The sequence below is a fragment of the Argopecten irradians genome, chromosome 3, assembly GCF_041381155.1.
Source record: "Argopecten irradians isolate NY chromosome 3, Ai_NY, whole genome shotgun sequence".
Taxonomy (NCBI): domain Eukaryota; kingdom Metazoa; phylum Mollusca; class Bivalvia; order Pectinida; family Pectinidae; genus Argopecten; species Argopecten irradians.
This window is the reverse complement of record NC_091136.1, coordinates 67,974,664-67,997,198: the sequence shown is the minus strand read 5'-3', so window position 1 is coordinate 67,997,198 and position 22,535 is coordinate 67,974,664. Positions and strand designations below refer to the sequence as shown.

The 22,535-nt window shown below is 37.6% G+C and overlaps 1 protein-coding gene across 2 annotated transcripts; it reads right to left on the bottom strand.

Annotated features, from left to right (window-relative positions):
• Nucleotides 1–951: 951 nt before the first annotated feature.
• On the bottom strand, nt 952–21,981 carry LOC138319413 (uncharacterized). Of its 2 annotated transcripts, none has more exons than XM_069262529.1 (6): nt 21,873–21,981; nt 6,778–6,804; nt 6,237–6,267; nt 5,822–5,965; nt 3,270–3,512; nt 952–1,544 (listed from the first exon to the last, which is right to left on the bottom strand). In XM_069262529.1, exons 2-6 carry the CDS (start codon nt 6,778–6,780, stop codon nt 1,516–1,518), a joined length of 450 nt encoding a protein of 149 aa, XP_069118630.1. In that variant the 5' UTR covers nt 6,781–6,804; nt 21,873–21,981; the 3' UTR covers nt 952–1,515. The 2 variants fall into 2 exon arrangements, with proteins under 2 accessions (XP_069118630.1, XP_069118629.1); XM_069262528.1 differs by lacking the exon at nt 21,873–21,981 and adding an exon at nt 8,158–8,362.
• Nucleotides 21,982–22,535: the final 554 nt, after the last annotated feature.

The window sequence follows — 22,535 nt, the reverse complement described above, 5'->3', positions numbered from 1 at the left end:
ATTCAAAAGATCTCGGACAAGTTTGAAAATCAGCATGATTCAATTGTAATCTACAAAGTTAGTGCCCTTTGCACTAATAATGATTATTTAACATTTTGAACGCCATAACTTGAGTAAATATGAACCAAGCTTAATGAAACTTTGTATGTAGACTAACATCGGAAAGATCTCTGACGAGTTTGAAAATCAGCTTGATTCGACAGTAATTTGCGGAGTTATTGCCCTTTGCACTAATAATTATTATGGGACATTGTGAACGCGATTACTTGAGTAAATATGAACCGAGCTTAATAAAATGTTGTATGTAGACTAGTCTAAAATTGGAAAGATCTTGGATAAATTCGAAAATCAGCTTGATTTAATTGTAACTAACAGAGTTATTGCCCTTTGCATTAATAATTATTAGTGGACCCTGTGAATACGATAACTTGTGTAAATATGCAGCCAGCTTAATTTAAACTTTGTATGTAGACTAATAAAAGAAAGATCTCGAACAAGTTCGAAAATCAGCTTGATTTGACTTTAATTTAATTACGGAGTTATTGCCCTTTGCGATAATAATTATTGAACCTTGTGAACATGATAAGGGGAGTAAATATGCACCAGTCTTAATGGAATTTAGTATGTATACCTATTAGATCGATGTTCCTATTTCATGAACAAAAGACATCAGTTGGCTAGAAATGACATAACTAATTTGAATCAAATATCAGGTGACCGTTAAAGGCCCAGTACCTTTCTGGAGCAAAATGTAAATATTTCTTAAAAACATATCAGAAAATATATACCGATGGCCTAAGATGAGGTTACAACACCAAACATATGCAAGATTTCCTGCGTAATACATGATAACAATGGAGAGTCATTCTTGCTGTTTTACCGTCTGCCGCAGTGATAGTCAACTACCCCACGGTATTTAGGACGACGAGGGAAAACATAAGACGACCCATGTTATGAAAATTAACATTTTATTTATTTTGATTAAATTGTTTAGGAATTGATAATAATTGTAGTATTAACGTTAAGTTAATAACTTTTGCCACTCTACAAAATTATTAATCCCTTTTTACATTCCCATTTTAAAAATCAAAAACCGTCTCGGAAAGGTAGTGGGCCTGGCCCATGGGCCTCTTGTTTTATACATAATTTAAAGTATAGATAGTTTGTGCCTATAGACAGTCTGTGTTGGTTCATGTACTTTTGCATGGAACAAGAAACAATGTCTTTGAACTTCTTTTGAGGACAAACAAGTGTTGCAGCAACCTCTTCTAGAAAAGTACATATATAAAGGTATACTTGGTGGCAGGTTACAGGGTTGAATCGAAAGAAAGCTTTCTGAGATCAAACTGTTGATTGATACAGGTTAATACAGAAAATCGTCGAGTAAAGCCCAGTCTTCTACCAACTGGTCAGTTATGATGTATAATTTTAATACTGAACAAATGAGTATTGAGTTTTTATTAAAACTAAACATTTTCAACAAAAAGTAAAATCTGTAGATAGTGATCCCTTGGTTCATTTGGCTATTAATACTTTGGCAAATTCTGAAACAAAAACAAATGGGTTGTTAATAGTGTCAGTCATATAAATATATAAGTAGTACCCGGTTACCTTGGTAGTAGACTAGTACTGGTACCTAGGTAGTAGACTAGTACTGGTACCTAGGTAGTAGACTAGTAATGGTACCTTGGTAGTAGACTAGTACTGGTACCTTGGTAGTAGACTAGTAATGGTACCTAGGTAGTAGACTAGTACTGGTACCTAGGTAGTAGACTAGTAATGGTACCTAGGTAGTAGACTAGTAATGGTACCTTGGTAGTAGACTAGTACTGGTACCTTGGTAGTAGACTAGTAATGGTACCTAGGTAGTAGACTAGTAATGGTACCTTGGTAGTAGACTAGTACTGGTACCTTGGTAGTAGACTAGTAATGGTACCTTGGTAGTAGAGACTAGTAATGGTACCTTGGTAGTAGACTAGTAATGGTATCTAGGTAGTAGACTAGTAATGGTACCTTGGTAGTAGACTAGTAATGGTACCTTGGTAGTAGACTAGTAATGGTACCTAGGTAGTAGACTAGTAATAGTACCTTGTAGTAGACTAGTATGGTTACTGTGTAGACTAGTACTGTTACCTGTACTTGGTATAGACTGTAGTTACCTGGTAGTAGTAGACTAGTACTGTTACCTAGGTAGTAGACTAGTACTGTTACCTTGGTAGTAGACTAGTACTGGTTACCTTGGTAGTAGACTAGTACTGTTACCTTGGTAGTAGACTAGTACTGTACCTTGGTAGTCTAGACTGTACCTTGGTATGTTACTGGTAGTAGTAGACTAGTACTGTTACCTTGGTAGTAGACTAGTACTGGTACCTTGGTAGTAGACTAGTACTGTACCTTGGTAGTAGACTAGTACTGGTACCTTGGTAGTAGACTAGTACTGGTACCTTGGTAGTAGACTAGTACTGGTACCTTGGTAGTAGACTAGTACTGTTACCTTGGTAGTAGACTAGTACTGGTACCTAGGTAGTAGACTAGTACTGTTACCTTGGTAGTAGACTAGTACTGTTACCTTGCTAGTAGACTAGTACTGTTACCTTGGTAGTAGACTAGTAATGGTACCTTGCTAGTAGACTAGCACTGTTACCTTGGTAGTAGACTAGCACTGGTACCTTGGTAGTAGACTAGTAATGGTACCTTGCTAGTAGACTAGTACTGTTACCTTGCTAGTAGACTAGTACTGGTACCTTGGTAGTAGACTAGTACTGTTACCTTGGTAGTAGACTAGTAATGGTACCTTGCTAGTAGACTAGTACTGTTACCTTGGTAGTAGACTAGTACTGTTACCTTGGTAGTAGACTAGTAATGGTACCTTGCTAGTAGACTAGTACTGTTACCTTGGTAGTAGACTAGTACTGTTACCTAGGTAGGAGACTAGTACTGTTACCTTGGTAGTAGACTAGTACTGGTACCTTGCTAGTAGACAAGTACTGTTACCTTGGTAGTAGACTAGTACTGGTACCTTGCTAGTAGACTAGTACTGTTACCTTGGTAGTAGACTAGTACTGTCACCTTGGTAGTAGACTAGTACTGTCACCTTGGTAGTAGACTAGTACTGTCACCTTGCTAGTAGACTAGTACTGTCACCTTGCTAGTAGACTAGTACTGTTACCTTGCTAGTAGACTAGTACTGTTACCTTGCTAGTAGACTAGTACTGTTACCTTACTAGTAGACTAGTACTGTTACTTTGGTAGTAGACTAGTACTATTACCTTGGTAATTAATATGTCCGTCTCCACTAAGGTCTGCCTCACGTATCATATCATTTACTTCCTCCTCTTGTAGCTTTTCTCCTAGATTTAACATAACATGCCGTAGTTCAGCTGCGCTGATGTAGCCATTTCCTTCTTTGTCAAACACTCTAAACGCATCAATGATCTCTTCCTCTGTACTCACATTGTTGGCATGTCTGGTGAACATGGCAACAAACTCACGGTACTCAATCTTACCAGTCCCTGTCAAAACAAAGATTCTTAAATTTTTGTAACTCTTGAAAGAACAGTTTCAATATGTTAAAAAGCATTAAAACATCAAAAATAACAGTAACAGCATTCCTGAGAATTTTTCAAAAGACATATCAATCAGATCTCATTTAATATAGCTGAAATTTAGAAACACAGTATGTGTATTTGATAATGGTAATGGTCTTCTATATTTAAACCTACTACACATTCATATGACCCTAGTTTGTTTGTTTCATTAATTAACTTCCTATTAACAGCCAGGGTCATGTAAGCGGTGTGTAGCATGTTTTTAGTGTCAGGTGCGTGTTTTGGGAGACTACAGTATGTCACTCTTGTAAATTGACTATTAATACACTTGACATTCACTCTGGTATCTTGGAACTCCTGACCTGAATCCTGATATCTTGAATAACCTGACCTTCACCCCGGTATCTTGTAACACATGACCTTCACCCTGGTATCTTATAACACCAGACCTTCACCCATGTATCTTGTTACACCAGACCTTCACCCTGGTATCTTGTTACACCAGACCTTCACCCTGGTATCTTGTTACACCAGACCTTCACCCTGGTATCTTGTTACACCAGACCTTCACCCTGGTATCTTATTACACCAGACCTTCACCCTGGTATCTTATAACACCTGACCTTCACCCTGATATCTTGTAACACCTGACCTTCACCCTGATATCTTGTTACACCAGACCTTCACCCTGGTATCTTATTACACCTGACCTTCACCCTGGTATCTTATTACACCAGGCCTTCACCTTGGTATCTGGCTACACTTTTCATGGCCAGATATCTAGCTACACCTGTCATGGTCCAGATATCTAGCTACACCTGTTATTGACCAGATATCTAGCTACAGCTTCCATGGCCCAGATATCTAGCTACACCTGTCCAGATATCTAGCTACACCTGTCATTGACCAGATATCTAGCTATACCTGTCATGGTTCAGACATCTAGCTACACCCGTCATGGTCCAGATATCTAGATTCACCTTTCATGGTTCAGATATCTAGCTACACCTTCCATGGCCCAGATATCTAGCTACACCTGTCATGGCCCAGATATCTAGCTACACCTGTCATGGCCCAGATATCTAGCTACACCTGTCATGGCCCAGATATCTAGCTACACCTGTCATGGCCCAGATATCTAGCTAGAGCTGTTATTGACCAGATATCTAGCTACAGCTTTCATGGCCCAGATATCTAGCTACACCTGTCATGGCCCAGATATCTAGCTACACCTGTCATGGCCCAGATATCTAGCTACACCTGTTATTGACCAGATATCTAGCTACAGCTTTCATGGCCCAGATATCTAGCTACACCTGTCATGGTCCAGATATCTAGATACACCTGTCATTGACTAGATATCTAGCTACACTTGTCATGGTTCAGATATCTAGCTTCACCCGTCATGGTCCAGATATCTAGCTTCACCTTTCATGGTTCAGATATCTATCTACACCATCAATGGCCCAAATATCTATCTACACCGTTCATGGTCCAGATATCTAGCTGCACCTTCCATTGACCATATATCTAGCTACACCTGTCGTAGATCAGATATCTAGCTACACCTGTCATAGACCAGATATCTAGCTACAGCTTTCATGGCCCAGATATCTAGCTACACCTGTCATGGTCCAGATATCTAGATACACCTGTCATTGACCAGATATCTAGATACACTTGTCATGGTTCAGATATCTAGCTACACCCGTCATGGTCCAGATATCTAGCTTCACCTTTCATGGTTCAGATATCTATCTACACCTTCAATGGCCCAGATATCTAGCTACACCGTTCATGGTCCAGATATCTAGCTGCACCTTCCATTGACCATATATCTAGCTACACCTGTCATAGATCAGATATCTAGCTTCACCTGTCATAGACCAGATATCTAGCTATACCTGTCATGGTTCAGATATCTAGCTATACCTGTCATGGTTCAGATATCTAGCTATACCTGTCATGGTTCAGATATCTAGCTATACCTTTCATGGTTCAGATATCTAGCTATACCTGTCATGGTTCAGATATCTAGCTATACCTTTCATGGTCCAGATATCTAGCTACACCTTCCATGGCCCAGATATCTAGCTACACCTGTCATGGTCCAGATATCTAGCTACACCTGTCATTGACCAGATATCTAGCTATACCTGTCACTGACCAGATATCTAGCTATACCTGTCATGGCCCAGATATCTAGCTACACCTGTCATCGACCAGATATCTAGCTACACCTTTCATGGTCCATATATCTAGCTACATCTTACCATCAATGTCTGCTTCCCTTGCCATTTGTTTAACCTCCACTTCAGATGGATTGATCCCTAAGGACCTGACTAGTGAGCCCAAATCCTTGGTTGTGACTCGACCATCCCCATTCAAGTCAAACAGACTGAAGGCTTCCTTTACCTCTGTAACAGGACACCTAACTTAGTAGTCTGTGTTTACTATAGAGTTCTCCACTAATATTAATCTGATACGTTTTGCATTTTATGTCATTCATTTGGTATTAATATCTTGTGAGTTATCAGAACCTTAGTACAATTAAGCACTTGTTAGATATTATAACCTAGGGCTCAAAGTTTCAAATAATGATATTGAAAATATTCTAGGCATATGTAATTATCTTTCTTTCAATTTTACACAAAACCCCAGCTTTTCAAGTGAGCCTTCCTCCTTTACCTCGTAGTTGAGAGTCTGTCAGCTTTTCAACCTAAATAAAAACAGAACATATCATTTATAATGATTATAATCAACCTTCGGGTCACTGGAACAACAAACATAATACTGAATAATTTGATGTTTTAATCTTGACTTTTGACTTGTTGATTCCTTACTTAATTGTTACCAATTTTGGTTAGAAAAAACTTCCCATTGAAGATCTACATATTTGAACTTTGCCCCAGTGACCAAACTTGATCATTGGTCTATTTATTAATTGCTTCATTCTGAACAACTTTTATTCATAATTTCACAACAGTTTACACCATTTAAGTATGGCACTTAAATGGTGTAAACTTTGATTTAATATCAATGACCTTTGACCTTAATGTATATTAGTGAACTGACATCTTTTATTGTAATGGTCATACAATGGTCTGTCTTGTGGAAAAATATCAGGAAATGAGAGGGACATTTGGATTTGTAAATACTAATGGGATTCAGTACCTCAAATAGAGGACTTAAAATTGACATGTTTTTTAATATAAATATTGAAACTTACCATTTTTGTTGATGTTGCTTATGAAATCTGAAATTATAAAATGCCCATACATGGTACAATGTATATATGTTGTTCTCAGTACAACTACAGCACCAGTAAGAGGTCATCTTCTAACTACAGAGGTTTAACTTCAACTGTAAGCCAATAGCTTTATTTCCTACAACTAATACCCCAGCAGCCCACATTTGAAATTATGGCAACCAAATGGCATGTGTTAAATTCAAATCAATAGGATCTTATATTTGTCAATCCTTGGCATAATTGATCCAAAGGCAAATGAGTTATTGGCCTTTTCACAAAATGTTTAGAAACTGAAAGTTACCTGGTTACTATGGCAACTCAAATCACCAAATTGATACATATTTTGAAAACCATAACCATTCTGTTTGTCATCCTTTACTGACAGTAAAAACTCTATATATCAATTTTTATCATAATCGGATAATATCTAGAGTTTGACCATTCATATTCCTGTTATATTGCTATGGTAACCGTTATCAAACCGTGTGATGTGTGGTAAATGATAGGCAACTATATGTTACTTCAGTTAACCATTTTACAAAATATGAATGATGATATGTTTACTTGGATTACCATGACAACATTTTTTCCTTTTTGAAAATAAGAATGAAGTCTTCTTGTATATCTACATGTACAGTTGTTTAGGATTAGTTTTCCTGACAACATCTGTCTAGGACTTACAAATAGTGATTTAGTGTAACCCCCAGAAGATCTGGGCCTGACAACATTTGTCTAGGACTTACAGACAGTAATTGAGTGTAACCCCCAGAAGATCTGGGCCTGACAACATTTGTCTAGGACTTACAGACAGTGATTCAGTGTAACCCCCAGAAGATCTAGGCCTGGCAACATCTGTCTAGGACTCACAGACAGTGATTACTTAGTGTAACCCCCAGAAGATCTGGGCCTGACAACATTTGTCTAGGACTCACAGACAGTGATTACTTAGTGTAACCCCCAGAAGATCTGGGCCTGACAACATTTGTCTAGGACTTACAGACAGTGATTTAGTGTAACCCCCAGAAGATCTGTGCCTGACAACATTTGTCTAGGACTTACAGACTGATTTAGTATAACCCCCAGAAGATCTGGGCCTGACAACATTTGTCTAGGACTTACAGACAGTGATTTAGTGTAACCCCCAGAAGATCTGGGTAACATTTTATGATATATTAATAGCAATGTTTTTCAACCTCTTAATGAGTCTAATACAGTAACTATCTTAGTTATCTTGTCATACAAACTTTCCGCCAGGCTTTACTTCTCTCATATTTTTTCTGAATAATTTCATAAATGATAGGGATTATGTAAAACTCCCAATAATAAAATGTGTGAACGTTACACAGAAACAAGACTTACCTGCTCTATGACGGCCTAGATAAACAGACGGATGTACGGAGTCCGTAGTCCATTACCAGGAGTTATCTATTTGTCATACGGAAACTTATCATCAGATTATAAATATACAGCAGTAAATAGCACCATTATGTTCTCAGTTTATTCCCCAAAATTGCACCAAACTCACGTGTTTGCATCTAACCCTTTGGAATTACATCCATACAAAATGGGTATGTTTTTGTGAACGTTTTAAAATAGTTGTTTCTGTAGAGTAGGATGCTTGGTTCACATACGTACGAGGAATTATATCCATACAAGGAAGTATTGCCGATAACTCGGGACAAGGAGTAGTTATTATACAGAAGATAATATATTGGTTCCACTTAATTTATATCGTCTACAAAAGTAACTATCTAGAAATGTACGGAGAGGCCAAGACCCCACAGACACAGGGGCTTGACACCAACACACTGCCCATAACCTGATAACGTGAGCATACGATAGTCTCAGTGTAAGATTTTCTGTGAAGCCACTGTGTCATAATGGCTAATGTTTAAGTCAGCAAGCCGATATTGATGAGGAGGAAGAGTCGTACATATCCAATTATCACACCCACTTACGTAACCTCACACAAACTGTAGCTGTATAGAATTAGATTCGTCACGTTATAAACCTTCACAATAGTCCCTCTCACCTGGTAGCTGTGGTAGATCTTCTACAGACTAGTTTATCACTGGCTAATACTTTTACTAATTATAACGTTCTTACAACAACTACAAGTCTATATAATGGTACACAAGCCAACTAACCTGAATAACTCAACGATGTAACTGATCAATACTGAAACTCACAGATACAACGTCAATTCAATTCATTTTATTCCGTGGACCTTACGGTCCATAAGTACAAATTACATCGTGTAAAATATAAAATTGATATTACAATAGATATCAAATTTCCAGCCAAATGTCTCAACTTTTAAACTAGAAAACCTTGTCTTAAAAGCAAAATGAATAAATTTACCAGCATTTTGTAATTCTTTAACGTTGTTCACACTTAAGAATTTAACTAATTCAAAAACACTTGGTCTTCTGTAATGATATTTCTTAATAATTCAATTTTGCTTGTTTCGAGCGTTTCCATTGGCTTAAAAATTTACTTTATCAGCCCATAAAGGAAAAAAATGGTGTCGCCGTTTGTGATGTTGCTTGATTATGATCGGATGATATGACGGCGGAATGATTTCATAGACAAGAGTCCCAAAATGAATTTTGAGTACTGAAGATTTTATCTTTAGAAAATTGAATTATATGCCTGAGATATAGCTTTTTAACATGCATATCGGTCCTTGCTGACCCCTGGGGACCAGAGGGGCGGGGGCAAATAGGGTCAAAATGACTAAATTTCAAAAAATCTTCTGAGTTCTCAGGTTTGATGGAGGCAAATACTCTTCACAGATTAAAAAGTCAAATCTATAAAATCACTGACTGACTTCAAGGGCCAGTATATAGTGTTTGTAAATAAACGTGTCTTTGTTTAATTTCTATTCCGAACCCATGTGACCGTTAAAGATGATCCACGCTGACAAATGGTATTTTTTCTCTATCAAAAACAGGAGCAAACGATTTAGTATTTTTCTTCAGTTGCAAAAGTTACTTACTTTGCACCATTACCACATTTGAAAAGTTTGAGCTTCTAATTTTACTTCGAGATAAAAATATTAAGAATAATTAATTGCATCCCGAAAAAAATCCGTGACACTATGTCCTATATGGAATGAACGACTGATTGCGCATGCACCAAAATCAATATAAATTATTCTATATTTCTATTTGTGTTAATTTGACATACGTATATACACACGATTAAACACAAATTATTGCTCAAATGATGAACATCGTTTATGCTCTATCGGCGGTGGAGCATCTTTAAGGCCCATGGGCCTCTTGTTTTTTCTCTCTTCAGTAACTTTACTTAGTTCCGAGGAACTAAACTTAGTATTGTGATACTCGTACCTGTAACATCACATGTTACTTATGGATTAGACTATATCTTATAGGTACTTTGGATTGGTTTAGACTAAAACATGGGACTGCTGGTACAGTTGGCATGGTTTACACAGCGCAAACAAAGATGCTCGATTTGGCCTGTGCAAGGTTAAGGTAAACTTTGGAATCGTTTGGATTTGGACAGGGACCGGAATCGAGCTAACCTGAAGCTCATTCACGAAATGTAGAATCTGATGGAAATATACACCGTCCACGACAAAGATAGGTTTCAGTGAACTTTGTTAGTGTTATAGGCAATCTTTATTATGGACATCAGTGTACCGTTTTCACAATTTTCAGTATTCGGTGTTCCCAAGATAATCGCACGCACCACGTTCACTAGTGGCCATTCCCCTCATGTTTTACAATCGATGGTGCGTCATTCTGTACCAAATTGCTCACTTTCTCTTGCATTGTTTTCAAATTCTATGTCTAGGGTATTCTGACCTAGTTCATTTATTTATTTATTTTTTTCATTATCATTAGAAATATAATATTATCATTATTATTTCGCAACCAATCTAGAATCATAGTGTAATGGTCGTACTTTCATCTTTGTTGTTTGATACCATAAATAACTGGCATCGAATTAACAACACGTATCGAGGACCACGACCTTCTCCTCATTTCCATGATGAGATACCTACGGATCTATATTACGTAATCTGGTTACCAACAATGTTCTGTTTTGTAACTCTAAAAAACATGTATGTAAAGTTCTAAAACACGAGCCCGAAATAGAAAAAGGGACATTTTGGGACGTATGCAGATGCTCGTGCGACATAGGTGCCGGGAAAAGTTTCCGGGCGATAACTTTAGTATTCATAATGAGGAAAAACGGTATAAAGCTAGTATATTAATAATCCGAAATAAAAGGCCAAAATAAATTCAAAGTAAAATCAAAATCATTTCTATGGAATATATATTCAGCCACTATAGGGCCTTCTTCAGTCCGAAATAACACTAACACAACGTGTTCGTCTACATGTTTGTTTACATCTATTGTGTGCAGGTACGAAATGTCTCGGCCCGTTTGATGTATACGGCGGGTTATTTCGACCCAACATGCTATGAACAATGGTTATGACCGCATGATACTTTATCAGATAGACTCATGTAGCCATAAACATAACACTGACGTATCAAAAAGGGGATATTATATGCAATCACATGCACGGTCGAAACGTCAGACATACCAGCTTTTCGAGGTGGCAATCGAAAGAAAAGTTTGACAATCGACTATGGGTATGTTATTGTTTTGAGACAACTCGTACCTCACACTATTCTGAAGACAGTGCCTATTACATCAAATCTAATAAAATAAAACACAGATTCCTATTATCATTACGTTAGATAAAAAGGATCAGAGAAAATCCCACTAGGGGCCACGTCCACGTGATCCTTGATAAAGACCAGTCAAATTGCTGCCCCCCCCCCCTAAAAAAAAAAAAAAAAAATTTGCTGCCCCCAAAACTTTCACACGTAAGGTCATCTCGCCCTAAAAGAACAACATAGCTTACCGTATATGTATACTGGGACGAAATGTTGTTTACACTTGATGCAGCAAGGTGCAGAACCTACACGTGGTCGTGACTACACGTGGTATAAAGGTCACCTGAACATGACATGACCCCCCATGGGACGCTGTCAGATCCTCTAATCACCGGAGTGGTCATAAGGATCTGTATTTTAATCAGATTCTCTATCACATATTGCTGTTCACAGTCGTGGTTCCCTAGTGACCACCAATCTCTCTACGGCAGGTTGCTCCCATTCTGACTTAGAATTGAGGAGCTTGTCAGCAACTGATCCGTGTATAGCGACCGCCTCTGAAACTTGTCGTTCGAGTGGCTTGGAGAAGGTCTTGAGGACTTCACACCTGAAGTTTCTAATGTCACCTTCGTCTCCTGGGTGTTCTTCGAGCAAGTGCTTAGCCAGAGCATTAGAGAGATTACCACTCTCTACTTGGCGCCTGTGTTCCTGGAACCGGGTATAGGCATTTCGGCCGGTTTCACCAATGTACTCTGCCACTGTGTTGTGCTTGGCACATATTTTGCATGTGGCTTTGTACAGCGCACCGGACCGGAAATGTAATGACCCACAACCAGAACCAGGGTTGCTCTGACACAGCACACACTCTCCTCGTTGACACTCATCACCAAATTTTGTGTCGGTACGAACAAGTTGCTGCTTGATCGTCTGCCCACCAGTTTCAACCACCCTGATATTCACGTCAAGTCTGGGCCCCTGTACCGCTGTCACCCGTCACCCCTCGTACACGTCTGGCAAGTTCTGCACCAGGAGTTGATGGTACGAAAATTACGGTGTCAGCTGGTCGAAACCACGAAGCCTTTTTCACGTTCTTCCTAGACCTGCGCTCATTCTCCTTCCAAGATCTATGCCGATATAGTGGCGTATTACCACGCTCGCTCGCGGATACCTGATTGGCATAGCCTCTTGAGGGCAGCAATGATTACATTGGCCCTAAAAGACTCTGGGTATCCCGAGATCAGCATCATCTCTGCAAGATCCTCCATAAGCTCTTGGCGCAGTTCTGGTACCAAAGATGGTCTGGTGTTACGCAATCGGCGTATGCCGTCCTGAATTAGGGATTGGCGTTTCACGGACACAGGGAGTGCACTGCGATTGAGGATGAATTGTGAGCTGGAAACCTCTTTCTTGTAGAACTTCCAGTCCACAGACCCATCCGCGTCGCGAATTTGGGACCTGAATGTCCAGCAACGGCATCCATCCAGAATCATGGGCCGATGGATAGTCAACCTCCATTCTTGTATAGGGGCATACTGAGTTGGCAACCTCTTTAATTATCTGCGCCGTCCTCTCATCTGCTGGTCTTATTCTATCCCTCTCCACCAATTCATCCACAATCACGATCTTGCTCTCAACAAACCTACTACCTGGTGGTAACGCCTCCACAACAAGGTTCTGGTCATCCACATAAACTTTGTGTACGTATACCTGGTGGTTAAGTAAGGTTGACACCGTGGCTGCTGCCATTTTCTGCCTGAACTGTCGGCACCAGAAAATCATATGGATCTTGGCTAACGCTCCAGATAATTTAAGACCAATGGGACCTCCTTTCTGTTGGTGGTATAAGTCTCCCTGAAACGTGTAAGTATGGTGGTTCATTACTATTTTGATCCCCTCTTCCAAGGCCAACGCGAACATGAGACGTGTCTCATCTGACCTAGGTACACTTTCACGTTCTCTAAATAGACTCTTGTCGGAGCCTGGTGGTCTTTCTCCCCTCCTCCTAGCTGAAGTAACTTCATCCGTTGTGATCTTGATGTCTTTGCCACGACTCCTGCGTTTGGGTATCTTATCATCAAGGCCAAGCACGTCTAAGTCCTTGCGTTTATTCTGATAAATGATCGCAAGATAAAGACCAAGTTCAACGGAATCCACAACTACCTCCAGGTCAGATCGAAGGAACTCCTCTCTCACTTCCTTCGCAACGGCGAAGGCATTGAGGCTCGGATACATGGCGGCAACATCCATTGATAGGGCTACTGGTTCTCTGGCACCATGAGCCGTGTTGTTATTGTACGATGTCACCGCTTCAAGTACATCCTCTGTGGATCGACTGATGACTCCGATGTCGTCGGCAACGTCTCCCAACGTTGAGATTATCTCAGAGAGAGTGTCCGAAAGAGGACCATTGATGCTCTCGTTAGCTCCGCATACCGGTCTTAGGGGATGACCACGTTCACTGGCGGTTTTATGGTCTTTCGGTAAACCATACAAGGGCGGTGCAATGCAATTTGTAGTGCGAAGTGCCTGTTTTACCCTGTCCCAATGTCGGTGTTGAATACCATCTGGGTCATCCCACCTTTCCCCCATTGTGAGGAACCTCCCCCATTGCAAAGCGTGAGCTCCAATCTCCTTCTCGAGTTTGTCGTGTTCCTCATGGCTGATAGTAGGATCATCATCGAGATGGGGCTGCATGAGTTCAATGAAATTGCTCATACTGTTCATGGTCATACGCCCACTTTTGTCTGACGGCATAACTACCACCTCCTTACTTTTGACACGATCCCTCAGTGATTTTATCCCAGACTGCTCCTCTTGTGTCAGATTCGAGCTCCTAGGTCTACCATTTTTATCACATTTTTTGTTTATGTAATCCTGCGTGGTATTCCTTAGCTCGATCTTCAAGTTGTTGAGTACAACTGCCTTTTGCTGAGGTAAGGGTCTGGGAGGAACAATCCGACGACACGTGGGCATGTCTGTAACACGCCTGTTCGAGAAAGACATGGTGACTGTATCGGAACTGTACACCTCTCTTTTTCTCTGTTGTTCCTGTTCCCATTCTACGGTCCATGCCCCGTCTTTGCCCCCTAAATGATTCGTTCTTCGTTCATCTCGTGACCTGAGCTCCCACTTTATCTTTGTATTTCTTGTCCGATTTCAACCAAATTTCGTATGTTGCTTTATTACTGGTCAAAATCTGTTATTATTTGCAAGAGTTACGGGATTTTAAAATCGTCAAAACTGATAAACTCGGGGTTTCCGCTCAATAACTTTATGCATTTATATGGCCCCGGTGGCAGTGTGATATGAAGGTTTATTCGCTCAGTTGCCATCACTGGTAACTAGCTGAGGCTAGCTTGTGGAGATGTATTAAAGTTTCTTCAAACAATGACTTAGTGTACTCCTAACGCGTGCTATGGACTTCCATTTGCTTAAATAATGTATATACAGTCATTTCATTAATGTAAATTAATATACCCGAAGGTGTGATATTTCCTGAGGGCTTACCCGAGGGAAATATTACATCTGAGGGTAAATAAACCTTCATATCACACTGCCACCGGGGACATAAATTGTTTATTATACCGAAAATTCACGTTTCGCTACTCTAAATTTGCGATGACGTCTTACGCGTCGTCCTTCGCTGTTGTACAATGGGGAAGGGGGGGGGGTATTTGCAAGAGTTTAAAATCGTCAAAATTTGGTAGAAATCGGACGATAACTAATGTTATTGGGCGGAAACCATGGATTTATCAGTTTTGACGATTTTAAACTCTTGCAAACTTATATCTCCCTTTCCCATTTTGCTTTACACCAATGAGATCTCGGATTGGTTTCATAATGGTCAAAATCCCTTTATATTTACGGGACTTTAAAATCGTCAAAACAGATAAAGTCTTGGTTTCTTTTTGGCGATAACTTTTGTTTTTATTATCCGATTTCGACCAAATTATGTATATTTGCAAGAGGACTTGATAACTTCACATAATTATTAACAATATATTCAACTGTAAATAAATATTTTTGTGATGTTTTAAACTGCTGTACAGGCGACATATCCACTTGGGTTTTTTTTAATAAATGGATAATAGAGCATTCGCTTGTCTAAGCCGTAAATGGGCGAAATTGAATTTTGACATGCTATTTTTCTTCAGTGATATATTGAAAACAACCAGGTTTAATCAATTAAGCTGTGAAAAGCATTCAAAAAGACAGACCAACATGTGTGATGCCTTAACACTAAGTAACAACAGCACGGTAAAAGTCTTGTTTTCATGCGTTTGTATATGGTTTAACAATGGAAACTTACCTGCATAAATCACTTATAATTCTCAAAACATTGGTAATTTTTCATGGTGAATAAAATATTAAAAAACTCGTCTTGATTCGTGAGTATGAAAATTACGGCAGATATAGCTAATATAACTATAATTACCATTATCTATATATATAAAAGATACTAAATCATTAGATTTACAAACATTTCTTAGGGGTTTTGACTTCCTACAAACGATCTTATACCTGAAATTAGAAAGTTTTCAAAATTACAACATCTGATTTGAAATATTGGCAATGTTTATCAACGTTAAAATATCGCCAAACACAACAAGAAACTGTATCTGTCGGCATTGGCTGTTTATAACGGAAAGAACCGAGTGCAGCTTTGAGTTCAAAATCGGGATCGCTGAAAATCTCATCCGGCTAATGGATATAGATATAATAACACCACTATAAGAGTCCACTTATATCTTATCGGTTATATTGGCCTGATTCGGTGAAACAGCCGATACTTTAGAGTATGTGATGAAAATATGACAAGAAGTGAAAGGTATTTTCACCCGTTAATTATGTATATATATACAGGTATACATGTACTTTATTAAGCAAACATATACATTTTACATAGGTCTACAATGTATATGTATATGTAAGGTATATTTTGCTTTGAAGATATACAATTCGGTTGATTTTTTAAAGACGCTCCGTCGCTGACAAATGGTATTTTTTCACTATCAAAAACAGGAGCAGACGATTTAGTGTTTTTCTTCAGTTACAAAAGTTGCTTACTTTACACAATTACCACCATTGAAAAGTTTGAGCTTCTAATTTTACTTCAAGTTAAAAATATGAAAAATAATTGATTGCATCCCGAGAAAAATCCGTGGCACTATATTTTATATGGAATTAAGCACTGGTTGCGCATGCACCAAAGGCAAAAGAAATCAGTTTATACTATTTTTGTGTTAATTAGACATTTGTAAAGGATTGAACACCATTTATTGTTCAAATGATAAATATCATTTATGCTCTGTCGGCGGTGGAGCATCTTCAGTAAATCAGATGGAAAAAGGTTATATAACTCGTGACATGTAGCTATAGAGGGGAATGTCCATTAGACGGATAGACATTATAACTAGGGGAATCAAGATGGCGCCATTGAGACCAGGTGATATGTGATCGGCTCAGCAGTAAGGGTTTGTGTTTTTATACTATTTGATGTGTCTATAGAATGAAGTCACCATTTTCCACCGAATATTGATAGTGACAACCCAAAAAACCAATGATGAACTGATTAAGGTTTATTTTTGAACTGTTTTCCGTATTGTATACCTGGATTCCTTTGTGTGTACATGAACGTGGCCGCCATTTTGACATATCAATTCTGCCCATCGCTGTTTACCGATGTCCAATCCTACTAAACCATCTGAAGAGACCCCTTCTAGGAAAAGATTACAGCCAGATAACAATACCCCAAGTCCTAGTGATAATCGTCCTACCCATAGACGTCGACAATCTGTTTCCGACATGGCTGACCCGGAGTCTACATGTACGTCCACTTTCCAACTCCATCTTGGTAAGGGTAAACAAGTGGACTTGAACACCCTTATTAAAAGTACTCTTATAAACCCAGATTTCGCTGATTCCGTGGCCCCTGCCTTAGCCTCACCTTTAGCGAAGGCCTTAACTCCTCTATTACAAGATTCCTTTCGGAAAATCGTTGAGGATCTCGTTGCTCCCCTCAAAGATACTGTTGAACAGCAATGTAACAAAATAGAACAACTTCAGAAAAATAATGAAACTCTTACCAATAGGTGTGACTACTTAGAAAATGTGGTTGGAAACCTAGAGGGGCAGATTGAGCAATTGGAGCAATATGGTAGGAGAAATTCACTCCGGTTTCATAATGTGAATCTTGAAGGGGAGGGAATTTCCAACACTGATCCAGCTATTGTTAATATTTGCAAAACTCACCTGAAGGTCAATATTGACGAAGATGACATATTTCGCTCTCATATTATTGGTACACCCAGAAACAACAAATACCAAATCATATGCAGGTTCAAAAACTGGAAAATCAAAGACAAGATCTTCAGAAGTAAAAGACAACTGAAAGATAATCCAGATCGTATATTTATCACTGAAGATCTCACGCGAGTTAGGCAAGCTATTATGAAAGACCTCTCAGTAGCAAAATCATCAGGTGACATCATTTCCTATTGGTCGAGTGATGGAAGAATCTTCATCAAACGAGGCAGCGAGGAACGGAAAATCCTCCTCAAATCACGTGGTCACATGTATGATGTAATCCCATCCCTACGCCCAGATGTGTAGTTAGTGTTGTGAACTGAATCCAAACCACGAACTTGAAGTGAATGTGTACACTATCTCCTTCAGTGTATAATGTACTTCATTTAAATCGCACAAATATTGAATTCATAAATATACTATGGAACCATAACTGTCTCAGGAATGTGTACAAATAAATCTATTCTGACTTAGTCTAAACACATGAAATACATAAGCTATACGTGTATAATTGTACATGTAATTATTTTTCACCAATTGTAATTAAAAACCATATTGTATGTAGTATTAAAACCAAAAAGTGAAGGACTACATGTTCAAAAGTACTTCAATTACCCCCCACCCCCCCCCCCCACCCCCCACCCCCACCCCCTGTAAAAGTGTATATATATTATCAGAACATGTACTGTAAATGGTTCATGCAATTATACAAACATACATGTACAATGTATATATTCATAAATATTTTTCTCTCTTCTATCAAAAATAAATAAAAAGGAAAAATAAATCTCGACTTGAAAATCTAAAGTTTGAATTTGAAATTAGTTCGAATTCTCAAAGTTATAGGATTAAAATTGGTATATTTATATCATATTTAATCAAAGAAAATTGATAAATAAGATTTCAAGAAGTTATTATTTATCTTTGGTCATTACCCTTTATTAGTGTGTAAATTATGTAAATATTGCAATCTTAAAGGTAGGTTTCGCCCAATGAAATATAAAGACTACGAAATTGAAATTTATCCTATACATAGATATAATCTTCAGATCATTTTCAATGCATACAGCGAACAATATGGGTGGTCAGTTGCCTAGCTTGACCAGGAAAATACTCCTCTAAAAATAGAGCGAAGTCAAGCTGTACATAGAACATGACGTATTTTTTCCAAAACGAGGCCGCAGCAACATACGGAAGCGTGCAACAAAATGTCAGATAGAAGTGACAGTCTTGCCACGGCATGTTTAGTTAAAAAACAACAACAACAAATCGAAGTGCGAGGGACTGTTTATACATATCATATAATCTAAAACACTCCATGTTACTTACATACGCTCGCTAACTTTGTACACCAAATATACATGTAGTTAGTCTGCGGCTGTTTGTGCGCTGGCATATGTGTTGAAATTTAACTCACCACGTGCAATGCCGTTACACGAGTAATGTGGCTTCTGTTTCTTTTATTGCTACATGCCATTTCTGAATTTAATTCCCTATAGATATCCTAGGGTGCTACCGAATCCATTATAATTTCCTCCACTTTGTTGCCGATTCAGATATATTTTTTTCATCGCACACACTTTCGTTCAGCCATTTTGTTTACTTTTAGTGCGTGACAATGCGCATGCGCCAAACTTCGACAACACAATCCATCGCAGCTTCATTTGCATATTATTTTGTCTGACGGACACCGTAATAAATCAAGGATTTCCTTCAATTTTGTATTCAAGACACATTTGTTCAATCTCAAACACATAAAGAAATTAAATTGAGATATTTTGATATGTTTTTTCATCTTTTCTTCCGCTTATCGCATTTCACAAAAAAATATTTATTTGGTTGGGCGAAACCTACCTTTAAGAGTTAAAAAAAAGGCATTTATATATATATACAAGTATAGAATATAAAAATATGTTTTTATTTTTATCCAATTAAGATACTCAAATTAAATTTGATAGCTTACTGTTTGTTAAATTTGGAGTTATTTGCATTGAACTCCACATATTAAGGTAATACTACATGTACAATAGTATCTATAAGGGTTGGTATGAAAAGACAATTATAAGTCTATACAAGTACATTCACTCATCCCTTCACAATTGTAATACTATGTAAACATCCAATGTATACGTTTAAAGCTTGGATCAGAACTCCAACTTTGAAATTTGTAGAATTTCCAATTGTAGTTTCTTATTAAAAAATTGTACACGTAACCCACAATTTTCACAAAATTATGGTTATAAAAATTGCTTACACTCAGTTGTTTATGATTAAGATGATATGCAATGTTACTTGTGATCATTTTCTTCAGGAAATGCTTGATATGTTTCATATTTGCACCTTTTACCAAAATTTAGGCATTTCAGTTAGAATTTGAAGATATACTTAAATGAACTTAACATGAACTTGAAGACTCTGATTTAAAATAGCAGATATGATCTACATTTACATTTGAATTTAGAGTTGTAAGTTGTTGTTGAATATTTTTTATTTTTTTTATTTTTTTTTTATCGAAAAATTATTGTACTATAGCTACAATGTAATCTTATAAGAAATTGTTCAGCAAATCAACAATGTGCTGTTCACAACATAAGTACTTTGTCCATGTTTAATATTATAAAAGTTCCTAATACAATATTTTCCCTATCATTAACATTACATGTAGTTTATATTAGTGTTTACACATTGTATTATAGAAAAACACCTGTAATGTGTGTAAGTAATTTTGCCTTACAATTATATAAGTTGATCCAAGCTAAAAATGTTTTGTATACATTAAATTCAAAGTTATCTGCAAGTGTTCAAGTATACTAAGATATTTAATGAAGATTCAAAGTGACTTTGGCTTTGTGCTATGTATGTGCCAGATGTAAATACTTATTGATGAATATGTATGTAAAACTCAGAACAGGTAAATGAGGTGTTGTTTATGTGTAAACACCAGCAAATTTAACTTCAACCATAGAAAATATATATATTTCAAGTACAAAATCAATAACTGGTATTCTACATGCAGACTATATATTAATTGTGAACACAAGATGTAGTCCAATGTGTTGAATATATGTACATGTATCTGTTTAAATATAGACTCCATGTCTACTGGTATTCATTGCATTCAAATTAAAGGTTTTTTTTTTCTTTTTTATGAATCTCTTTTTGTAGATAAGAAAGCATTTAAAAAGTATATGAAAACTGTAAACATGAGCTGCATTTATAAACAAAGTAGACACTTTAAATTCCTTGTATATTATATTAATATTTCTTAGCATATCAATTATTTATAATTTAGTAGATGAAATTCTACTTAATCATGTATAAGATGTGCACAGTTTCACTGCTTGTAATGAGCTATAAGCAATAATATATGTTGATATATGTTGTGTTTGTGTTCATGCCAATATGTATAATATGGAAATTGGCTATTATGTGTTATTCACACAATATAGATATCACATTATTTATCATATTACCTGTATCATTTAATGTTAAAACCCTTCGCAATTGCACCTTCCATCTCTTACTCAACCTCAGATACTCTACCATTTTCTATACCCCTCTCTCTCCTTCTCTCTCTCCTCTCTCTCCCCTTCTCTCTCTCTCCTTTCCATTTATATGTAGCTACTTTGCCTGCTGAGTGTGTATTAATCATATTATTTTTGTATATTTTATATAACATGACCTTTCGCCGCTCACAACATATAACTGTGTTTGTTTTTGATAATGGGTAATGATCTAGAGTCATACCGAGCGGCGATTGGTTGTTTTTACATGTGTACACATTATGTTTTAACACATAGTCAGTACCTTTTACATATGAATCTTTATAGATTATTAAGTGGAATATGTTCTAATTTAAAGTACTATGCTATCAAATTAACACTTATGGTTCAGTTATCTTTATCTGCCCTTGTCGACAATCCATGCTTCTTCTTGATTATACAGATATTGTTGATCACCTGTAACGATGTTCATCCAAATCCAGGCCCCATCCCACATTTTAACGATATATCTTTATTTCATCTTAACATTCGGAGTCTTAGAAATAAGCTAGCATATCTAGAGAATTTAGCATCTGATTGTGATATAATATGTGTTACTGAGACTCACCTCGATATATCGATAGCAGACGACGACATGCTTCTAGATAGGTATGATATGTTCCGTAAAGACCGTGGGGCTCCGGGTGGGGGGATTATTGTATATACTTCCAATGTCCTGTGCACTAGTCGTAGAGCCGACTTAGAATTCCACATAGGTGAAGTTGTGTGGACTGAGATCCAGTTTCCAAATAAAAAATACCTTCTCTGCACAGTATACAGACCTCCAAATTGCATACACGCTTTTTGGAATTCCTTCCGGTTCTCCCTTGAATCCTCATTGTAGGCGATATCAATGTAGACCTTCTTACAGCAGACAGAAATCATCCTTTCATAAGCATAATAAATCACTTTCACCTCACCAATGTAATAGACCGACCGACTAGAATCGGGCGCACGTGCGACACACTCCTTGACGTTATTCTTCTATCTGACACGTGTAGTCACACCTTTGCGGACACTATTGATATAGATCGTGATATCTCTGATCATCAGGCGACTTGTGTCGAATTGACTGTAGGCACAACGATAACTAAAAACTTTAAGCGTAAAATTTGGTGTTATAATGATGCAAATTTTGATCTTTTTAACAATAAATTAGAGACGACTGACTGGACTGAACTTTTTTCTCAAACAGGTAATGTAGATGACATGTGTCAAGTTTTTTCAGATA

What these genes read in the sequence shown, in the direction of transcription:
- LOC138319413 (XM_069262529.1), bottom strand. An exon ending in GACAGACTCTCAACTACGAG is followed by an intron (nt 5,966 to 6,236) that starts GTAAAGGAGGAA and finishes GTCCTGTTACAG; the next exon opens with AGGTAAAGGAAGCCTTCAGT. An exon ending in AAGGGAAGCAGACATTGATG is followed by an intron (nt 3,513 to 5,821) that starts GTAAGATGTAGC and finishes TTGTTTTGACAG; the next exon opens with GGACTGGTAAGATTGAGTAC.